A 10,961-nucleotide genomic window follows, 5' to 3' on the forward strand; every position below is an offset into this window, starting at 1 on the left:
CAGGTCACCTTGGGCTTCTCTAGCTGGGGCAGCCTTAATCCACATCAGAACTAAAAGCAGGGACTTAGATATTTGTACACCAATGTTCACAGCACCATTATACAAATAGCCAAAAGGTAGAAACAACACAAATGTCCGTGGACAGATGAATGGATAAACAAAAGGTGGCGTGTACAGACACAGTGGAATATTATTCAGCCTTAAAAAGGAATGAAAGCCTGACACATGCTACAACATGATGAACCTTGAAGACATTATGCTAAGTGAAATAAGCCAGACACAAAAGGATAAATATTGTATGATTCCACTTATATGAGGTACCTAGAGTAGTCAGACTCATGGAGATAGAAAGTAGAACGGTGGTGGTCAGGAGTTAGGGAGAGAGGGAATGGGGAGTTACTGTTTAATAAGGGTACAGAGTTTCAGTTTAGAAAGATGAAGAGTTCTAGAGATGGATGGAAGTGATATGCATGTACTTACTGCCACTGAGCCGAATACTTAAAAATGGCTAAAATGTTAAGTTTTATGTTATATATATTACCACAATAAAAAATACGTACACATACACTTGTATCTGCAAGGACGACCTCTGGAAGAACTAGAGAAACTGATAAGAAATCTTGCCTTTAGAAAAGGGAACTGGACAGTCAGAGTTGGAGGTGAAGAGATTTACCCATCACTGTATATTCTTTGTACCTTTAGAATTTTATCTCTTGTGTATGTATTATCTATTCAAAAACTTATTTTTCAATCTTATTGATCGACATATGAACACAGAACAGGAAAATGTATGTATGTCAAAATATATTATGTTGTATGTTTTATTTGAGGCAAAATAAAAATGACCCTAATTAATGATATTGAAAACCTGACTCAATGTTTTTCGAGATGCCAACTTTCAAAAACCATTTAACAAGGAAAATGAACTGCTTCAGAGCTTTAAAGATCAAAACAGAACACATAGAAATAAGTAAAACATTCTTATGAGAGTTTTGTTATATGCAATATAACATTGCTAATCCGGATTAAATAGAGGAAAAACAAGTCTGAATTATTTATTTTAAGAATATAAAGTGAGGGGCCAGCCCCGTGGCCCAGTGGTTAAGTTTGCACACTCCACTTCGGCGGCCCAGGGTTTCTCTGGTTCGGATCCTGGGCACGGACATGGCACTACTCATCAGGCCACGCTGAGGCGGCGCCCCACGTGCCACAACTAGGACCCACAACTAAAATATACAACTATATACTGGGGGGATTTGGGGAGAAAAAGCAGAAAGAAAAAAAAAGAAGATTGATAACAGTTGTTAGCTCAGGTACCAATCTTTAAAAAAAAAGCATATAAAGTGAAATAATAATAATATCTAATAGTGTTCTAAGCTTTACATACTAAGTTGATTTGTTCCATGCTGATATTGTTCTAAGAGCTTTAAAAATGTCCACTGATAAGGGTGGTTCCCAAACTCTTTGGTCTTAGAACACTTTTCACACTCTTAAAAATTATTGAGACCCTCAAAAAGCTTTTGTTTATGTGAGTTATATTTATCTATATTTAGCATATTAGAAACTAAACTTCAAATTTTAAAAATGTTGATTTCTTCATTTAGAAGTAACAATGAATAAACCCATTATATTTTTACATAAATAACATAAATTTTATGGAAAATAAATTTTCTAAAACAAAAAGCAAGTTTAATTAGAAGAATGGCACTATTTCACATGTTGACAGATCTCTTTAGTGTCTGGCTCACAGAACACAGCTGGACCCTCACATCTAGCTCTGCACTCAGTCTACTGCAGTAGCACTCACCACGATGCTTCTGAAGAACACGAAGACACACCCGTGAAGAAATGAGAGCGCAAATAGCAAATACTGTCTTAGATTTATTATGGAAATAGTTTTGACCTCCCAGAGCCCTGAAAGGGTCCTGGGACACACAGGGGTCTCCAAACCACCAGGAGAACTACTTACACCAATCTTAGGGGGCGAATGTGACCACGGAGGCACAGAGAGAATAACTAAGTTACTGACAGTCACAAAGCAAGGGATGGAGCCCAGCAAGTCTGATTCTAGACCCCGGGGCTGCCCCTGGGCAGGGCAGGTGGCAGGCAGCAGGGGCCCATTTCGCAATGTTTTGCAGAGTGATGGAAACCCGCTGGCTGCCTGGCAGTCACAACACTCAACCCACCTCTACCTCATGTGATAAAATCTCAAATTAAGCCTTTCAAGCCATGCAAAGCAGGGGTCAGGGGAAGGGAGAGTAGCCAGCACTCATCTCTAAGGGGGCCCAGGTCTGCCCTCCAGGGAGATGGCGCCACACCCCTGCTGAGGAGGAAAGCACATTGGGGAAGGAACAGCCAGATGCCCTGGACGCCTCTCCAGGAACAGCTCTCTCTTCCTTGCCCAATCGAGCTATCGTATGTGTCTCTGGAGCTCTCACTCCATTCAGACCCTCTTTTACACCACTCTTTGTACAGAACACTGCCGTCAATTCTGTCTTTTTCCAGTGTTACTGAGAAATAACTGACACACATCACTGGATGATTTTAAGGAGTACAGCATGGTGGTTTGATTTACATATACTGTGAAATGATTACCACAGTAGTTCAGCTAACATCCATCATCTCATATGGATAGAATAAAAAGAAAAGAAAGAAAAAAATTCTCCTTGTGATGAGAACTCTTAGGATTTACTCTCCTAACAACTTTCCTATATATCCCACAGCAGTGTTAGCCACAGTCATCAAGCTGAACATTACATGCCCAGGACTTTTTTTTATTACTGAGTTCATAATGGTTTACATCATTGTGAAATTTCAGTTGTACATTATTTCTTGTCTGTCACCACATAAGTGCTCCCCTTCACCCTCTGTACCCGTCCCCACTTCCTTTCCCCTGGTAACCACTGAACTGTTTTCTTTGTCCATGTGTTTGTTTATATTTCATATTTGAGTGAAATCATATGGTGTTTGTCTTTCTCAGTCTGGCTTATTTCACTTAACATAATACCCTCCAGGTCCATCCATGTTGTTACAAATGGAATGATTTTGTCTTTTTTTATGGCTGAGTTGTTTCCATTATATATATACCACATCTTCTTTATCCACTCCTCAGTGATGGACACTTGGATTGCTCCCATGTCTTGGCTATTGTGAATAGTGCTACAATGAATATAGGGGCACATATGTTACTCTGGATTGTTGATTTCAAGTACTTTGGGTAGATACCCAGTAGTGGCATAGGTGGGTCATGTAGTATTTCTATTTTTAGTTTTTTGAGGAATCTCCATACTGTTTTCCATAGTGACTGCACCAGTTTGCATCCCCACCAGCAGTGGATGAGGGCTCCCTTCTCTCCACACCCTCTCCAACATCTGTTATTTTTAGTCTTAGCGATTATAGCCATTTTAATAGGAGTAAGGTGGTATCTTAGTGTAGTTTTGATTTGCATTTCCCTGATGATTAGTGATGTTGAACATCTTTTCATGTGCTTATTGGCCATCTGTATATCGTCTTTGGAAAAATTTCTGTTCATATCTTCTGCCCATTTTTTGATCAGGCTGTTTGATTTTTTTTGTTCAGTTGTGTGAGTTCTTTACATATTATGGAGATTAACCTCTTGTCAAATATATGGTTTGCAAATATTTTCTCCGAATTGGTGGGCTGTCTTTTTGTTTTGATCCTAGTTTCTTTTGCCTTGCAGAAGCTCTTTAGTCTGATGAAGTCCCACTTGTTTATGTTTTCTTCTGTTTGCCTTGTCTGAGAAGACATGGTATTAAAAAAGATCCTTCTAAGTTCAATGTCAAAGAGTGTACTACCCATAGTATCTTTCAGGAGTTTTATGGTTTCAGGACTTATCTTCAAGTCTTTGATCCATTTAGAGTTTATTTTTGTGTATGGCGTGAAATAATAGTCTACTTTCATTCTTTTGCATGTGGCTGTCCAGTTTTCCAAACACCATTTGTTGAAGAGACTATCTTTTCTCCATTGTATGTTCTTGGCACCTTTGTTGAAGATTAGCTATTGGTAAATGTGTGGTTTTATTTCTGGGCTTTCAGTTCTGTTCCATTGATCTGTGTGCCTGTGTTTTTGTACCAGTACCATGCTGTTTTGATCATTATGGCTTTGTAGTACGTTTTGAAGTCAGGGATTGTGATGCCTCCAGATTTGTTTGTTTTTTTTTTTTTTCTCTCAGGATTGCTTTAGCAATTCGGGGTCTTTGGTTGCCCCATATGAATTTTAGGATTCTTTGTTCTATTTCCATGAAGAATGTCATTGGAATTCTGATTGGGATTGCATTGAATCTGTAGATTGCTTTGGGCAGTATGGACATTTTAACTATGTTTATTTTTCCAATCCATGTGCATGGACTCTCTTTCCATCTCTTTATGTCATCATCTATTTCTTTCAATAATGTCTTATAGCTTTCATGTATAAGTCCTTCACCTCCTTAGTTAAATTTATTCCTACTTTATTCTTTTTGTTGCAATTGTAAATGGAATTGTATTCTTGACTTCTCTTTCTGTAAGTTGGTTGAGTATAGAAATGCAACTGATTTTTGAAAGTTGATTTTGTACCCTGCAACTTTACTGTAGTTTTTGATTATTTCTAATAGTTTTCTGATGGATTCTTTAGGGTTTTCTTTATATAAGATCATGTTGTCTGCAAACAGTGAGAGTTTCACTTCTTCACTCCCTATTTGGATTCCTTTTATTCCTTTCTCTTGCCTAGTTGCTCTGGCCAAAACCTCCAGTACTGTGTTGAATAAGAGTAGTGATAGTAGGCATCCTTGTTGTGTTCCTGTTCTCAGAGGGATGGCACTCAGTTTTTCCCCATGGAGTATGATGTTGACTATCGGTTTATCATACATGGCCTTTTGTGAAGTAGCTCCTGAACTCGTTGAAGTGTTTCTCTACACTCTCTTTTAACTCATTGAGTTTTTTGGTAATAGCTATTTTGAATTCTCTGTCATTTAGATTACATATTTCTGTGTCCTCAGGACTGATTTCTGGGTACTTGTCATTTTCTCTCTGGTCTGGAGATTTAATATAATTTTTGATACTGCTAGAGGGTGTGGCTCTGTTTTTGCACATTACGGTATTATTTGGTCACAGTCACCACCTATTGCCACTGGGTGGAGGTTAAGAGCCACGTATTCTGAGCCCTCTGCCTTCTGCTGGGATCCCAGGCACTGGAGCTGTGCTGGGCTGGGGTTGGGGGTGGTGCTTTCTTTGGTGTACTCTCAGGGTTTTCTTGCTCTGCTTTCCTGGAGTGTTGCCTTGATGAGGTCACCCCTCACATGAAAGCTTTTGCCCCCAGAAGAGGGCTTCCCTCTAGGCTGCAAGGGCCCTCAGGGATCTTTGATGGTCCCACAAATGAACGTCCCCTCCTTCCTTCCCTCTTGGAGGCCTCCTGCAGTCCTGGATCACACTCTTTTGGGGAGGTAGCGAAGTTTTCTCTTAGCCTGTTCCGCCTCCTCCAAGGGGGCTCTAGTCTCTCTGCCCTCCATCATATGGCTGCGTGGTTCTCTCAGACGTCTTTCGTGTTGTGTTTGGATGTCCTCTGTTGGAGTATGAATAACTTTTTCCTTATATGGTGGAGGGGAGGGATTACCAGAAAAGCTCACTCTTCCATGATGCTGATGTCACTCACTTGCCCAGGATTTATCTTTCTTCAAGCTGGAAGTTTGTGACTTTTGACACCCTTCCTCCAATTCCCCCTCCCCCCACCTTCTGCCTCTGGTAACCACAAGTCTGGTCTCTTTCTATGAGTTTGGCTTTTTGCTTTGTTATTTTTAGATTCCACATATAAGTGAGATCATACAGTATGTTTCTCTCTGCCTGATTTATTTCATCTAGTATAATGCCATCTATGTTGTCTCAAATAGTAGGATTTCCTCACTTTTATGGCAGAATAATATTCCATTGTGTGTGTATATATATATATATCACAACTCCTTTATCCATTTATCCACACTTAGGTTAGGTTCTATGTCTTTTTTTTCAATCTTTAATTAAAATCTTTAAGAAGAAGAGCAATAAAGAGACTAGTTCTATCACATGTTAAAGCATATTTTAAATTGACAGCAATTAATATAGGATTGACCTAGTATAAGAGTGAAAGGTAAAGCAATAGATCAGAATTTATAGCCCAAATTAAACCCAACTATCAAAAATGCAGTATAGTATAAAGCAGGCCTAACAATTCAAGAAGTAAATAAAATAAACTGTTCAGTAATTTAAAAAAAAAAAAGTCTGTTTGGACCTCTACTTTTAATCACATGCCAAAATAAATTCTAGCTGGATTAACTGTTTTACAAACAGAGACCTGGGGAGGCCGGGAGAGACAGGACCAGTCCGTGCTCATCACTGCGTCCCCAGGGCCTCCTCCAGGCTGCTGCACGGCTGCCCCAGACAGAAGAAACTAATTGAGCTCCCTCTCTGCTGCCCACTGTTTGATCTTGGGCAAGTCGTTCTGCTTCTCTGTCCAATAAAGAGGGGATGGTAAAGATATTCGGAGCATGAGAACACTCATCATAAACTTTAAAATGCCATCCAAATCAACAGGAGGAGTAAACATTAGAGAGCTGCATTCATCCAGGTCACTACAACTCAAATAAGCTGAGCATTAATATTTTAGTGATAAGAACGATGCCCATTTTCTTAGTAACCCTCTTTATTTAATAAAGTAGACAATTTAAGTTGTAAGAATATACACTTTCCCTCAGGGACTCAGTAAAATTATTTTAATTTTGAAAAAGATGCATCCCATAAACACGTTTATTTTTCCCGAATTAGCCCTTTAACCAAAAAAATGGTCTGGCCTCACTGCTCTAAGGGATTGAGATTTTCTTTTCACTGCTACTGTCAGGAGGCCTAAAGGCAGGAAGCAGGCCCATGACGTCCGTGAAGGGCAGGGGTGGAGGGAGGGTTGGGGGGTGGCATGGCACACCAAAAGGAAGTCCTGGAATTAGAAAGACCCTTATGCAACCTTGAGCAAACTGTCTGCCTTCTCCTGGTCTCCAAAACCAGAGATGCCAACCCTGACCACACAAATAAAAAGACGAAAATGAGGCAACTTACAGGAAGCCCCCAGCCCCCACCACAGGGAGCTCGTCAGACAGCATGCTTGAGTAAATGTCTGCCCCCTTCTAGCTCAGGAAGCTATCCCAGGCTTTCCTCTGCCTGCCTGACTTCTCTAACAATCCCTCTCCCCTGCCCAGGAGAGCACTTCAGCTTCAGGGAGAGGTCTGAGGTAGTTCACAAGTTGTTTAGTCATTCAAATTCCAGGAAGAGCTGCATGCTCCCCTCCCCTCCCGAACTCTCCCCCCGCCCCACAGCCCCACCCAGTCACTTTCTGCTAGGACATTCACACTAAGGTATGGTGCTCCATGGGTGATGTTCACAAAGCACACGCTGCGGCCAGAGGCACTTGGGGCTGCCCAGTGTTGCAGCCCTGCAGGGCGTTCTCACACTTCCTTGGCAGTGGCTGAGCCAAGGCTCACACTAGGCTGACTGCAGTTGTGGTGCTGGGACTTAGCTTCATTCTCCACCTCATCCACTGCAGGAAGGCCCATAAACATAGTCAAGGTATAAAACAGAACTTTATAAGGTCTTGCTGTCAAGTAATGAAATTGATGACACTTAGCCTCCTTTCCTGCAATCACATCTTGTACCTTCAGGAGTGAGAAACTAAGGAATACATATAGTTACAATTTGTCACAGCTAAATAAAACAAGGTCTCGTATTGTTCACCCAGTTTAGCTCAGGTTTAAAGCACTTAGTCCCTTGCCTGGCGCTGGAAGTGATGGTGCTGGTGTAACAGCATCAACAGTTCCTTCCCAGGACCATTTTTAAATCACTTCCCACTGCTTTGCTGGCCTCTGTGTACTGGGTTCTTTGTCTTGAGATCCTGATCCCATCGAATTTTCCTCATTAGCTTGACCTCCTGGAAGAATGGTTGTACTGCCTTTCTTTGATGTATGCGGTGTGGATCCCACAACTTCTATTATACGGGAACAACAGGCCCAAAATGGAGTCACTGGTGCTAAGGCCCACTGAGACTTCTAGTTAACCAAATTGCAGTTTCAGCCTCTCCCAGGAGTAGAATTTTAAACCAATCAGTTTGGAATCCCCTGGTCAATACTAGTGAAGTGAGCTGCCTGATAGACCCCTCCCCTCCCCAAGACAAGGTGAGCTTGCCTGAAATAATCCACTTTTTTTAACTTCTTTGTCCCATCCTGTTCCTGCCTATAACACCTTTAATTTTGTACAGCTCCTCTGAGCGCCTGTCTATCTGCTGGATGGGGTGTTGCCCAACTCATGAATCACTGAATAAAGTCAATTAGATCTTTAAATTTACTCAGTTGCATTTTTGTTCTTCAACAATACTCATATAGTCTCCTCTACCTTTTGCCTTTTTTTTTTCTGATCTCAAACTATTCTTTGTCTCTTGTTCTAGATCTGCCACTATTCACATATTTCTTTCATCTTTTTATGTTTTTTTCATTCTTTTTGTTATTTTACTTGGGGAGTGTATCATTGTTTAAGCATTATGAATCTTTCTTTGTAATATCTCATTCACACCTTGACAATACATACCTATTTATTTTAAAAGCAAATTCTATTCATCCACTCGACAAATATTTACTGAGCGCCAACACTGTGTCTAGCACTCAAGCTACGGTAGAGTTCATCTCACTCACAGAATTTACAGTCACAGGTTGGAAAAGGCCATGTGGATATATTCACTTCACCAGACTACAAAGAATAAGAAACAGTTTTGATATGAAGCAATAGTAGGCAAAGACCTTTTCCAGGGCACAGGAAAAGAAATACTTTAAATAGCATAATAAACCAAGGAATATAAAAAGAAAAGAGCCCTCTTCTATTTTATGAGTAATATCAGTAATTTAGAATTAGAACAAAGAAAATATTTCCAAACCTCACATCCTCTGTGTTATTCGACTCATGGTCAAAGACTTCAAAAGGCTCTTTGATTTTTTTGTGAAATTCTGCTACTGCTATCTCTGCAAAAGACAAAGTAAATAAAAATTATTTTACTTCAATTTTGAATCCAAAACAAAAATTTCAGTAACTCAGTTGGAAATTCTTAATAAGGAAGAACATGTAGCACTCTCTCCTAATCTTCTTAACGTGTCATGTAGCACGTTGAGATGATCTCAAAGGTGGAACAGACTCATTTTCCTTACCTTTTTTACTGGGGCATAATGCACATCCAATATAGTAACAAAGGTGCACCAATCTGAAGTACACAGCTCTGGGAGTTTTTACATATGCATATAGGCGGGGAGCCACCACCAGATTAAGGTCAAGAACATCACCAGCCCGGTCCATCTTCCCTCCAAGCAGTGTGGGTGGAGCCAGGGCCTGAGAGGCAGAGGGAATCCAGTGCCACAGACGTCGAGTGCAGGTCACTAGTGTGCCCGCTACCGCTGAAGGGCCTCTGCGCTTGAGGGGGACTGATTGCGCAGGAGGCACACGAAAGCACCGTGTGATGCTCCCTCAAAGAGCTCTCAAACTAAGACCTAATTATATCAAACAATTAAAGTCATTTACTCAATAAATAGTTACTGTGTACCTACTCTGAGCTAGACGCACTTCTAGGTGCTGAGGTTATTGTAAGGAATGAAATAGACAAAAATCCCTGCCGCCGTGGAGCTATTTTTATTGGAGGAGATGTATCAGCTTACACACGTTTGATAAAATATATGGTAAGTCAAATGGTTCTGGAAAAAAATAGATCACGGAAGGGACAGGAGGAGTGCTGGGGGTGTGGGTGGGGAGAACGGGAAGCCATAGCGGTCTGGGAAGGTCTGCCTCAGTGACACGGTGACTCCTGCACAGACCTGAAGGAGGGAAGGGCCAGCCTTGAGAATATCTGCAGGGAGGTTTTTAGGCAGAGAGACCAGCAACAGCAGAACTAGGAAATAAGGTCAGAAAGGTGTGTTTGGGGTGGAGGATGGATTCTGCAAGGCCTCTGTAGCTGCTTGAAGCATGTTGTCTTTTACTTTGAAGGAGCTGAGAAACCACTGGAAGGTTCTAAGCAGTGAAGGGAGGTGGTCTGCCTTATATTCTCTTCGGCTGTCATGTTAGCAATACCTGGAAAGGGCCAGGGTGGGGCAGACAGCCCAGCTGGGAGGCTGCGCAGTATTCTGGGTGAGAGACTGACGGTGTTTCCGACTGGATGGCAGCGGTGGGGTGGGGAGAAACGATAGGAGTCTGTATATATTCTAAGGGGCAGAGGCTTTGCTGATGGGTTTGATGTTAGGTGTAGAGAGAAAGAAAGGGGGTGAGGTTGAGTCCAAGGTATTTGGCTGAGTGGAAGAATAAAGGAAAAAAATGCAATCAAGTCTCAAAATTTGTTTTCCAAATAGAAAGTACAACAGGACACTCAGAAAGGGAAAGTAAGTATGAGTTTAGATAACTATTTTAATTATAAATATAATATCATCAAATTGTAGAAAATGGGAAAAATTTTAACTACTCACATTCCCTTTACCCTAATAGAACCACTAATCATTTTGCTATATTTTCCTCCAAATTTTCTTTATACACAAGCTTTTGTGTATAGCGTTTAATAACTACCATTCATTCACTCAACAAAAGCTGACTGAATGAACAACATCTACCAGGTTCTGTGTCAGCTACTGTATCTACATTGAAACCAGAGGGGTAAGTATCTCATTTTTAGAAAAAAAAGAAAACAAAGCTCAGTGAAGTTAAGCAACTGACCCCAGATCAGAGTTATTAGACGGCAGAGCCGGACTGACCCAGACCTTTCTCACTTGAGGATCCTGCTCTCCCTACCCCCCAAGTGCTGGTATTCATAGTGCAAAGCGATTACTCCGAATTACTCTACTCAAATGTCATATTTTTCCAGGATGCAACATAATCTAATTAATCTTCCATTTTTAACAGCACCAGAGGAATGTAACACAATTT

General features: G+C 40.9%; 1 protein-coding gene across 1 annotated transcript in view; it reads right to left on the reverse strand.

Annotated features, from left to right (window-relative positions):
- EFCAB2 (EF-hand calcium binding domain 2) overlaps positions 1–9,353 on the reverse strand; it is a 66,613-nt gene extending 57,260 nt beyond the window's left edge. Inside the window, 2 exon segments of the mRNA XM_046678002.1 lie at positions 8,941–9,025; positions 9,209–9,353. Coding sequence (XP_046533958.1) covers positions 8,941–9,025; positions 9,209–9,353 — 230 coding nt within the window.
- Positions 9,354–10,961: the final 1,608 nt, after the last annotated feature.

This window comes from Equus quagga, chromosome 12 (assembly GCF_021613505.1).
Source record: "Equus quagga isolate Etosha38 chromosome 12, UCLA_HA_Equagga_1.0, whole genome shotgun sequence".
Lineage (NCBI taxonomy): Eukaryota > Metazoa > Chordata > Mammalia > Perissodactyla > Equidae > Equus > Equus quagga.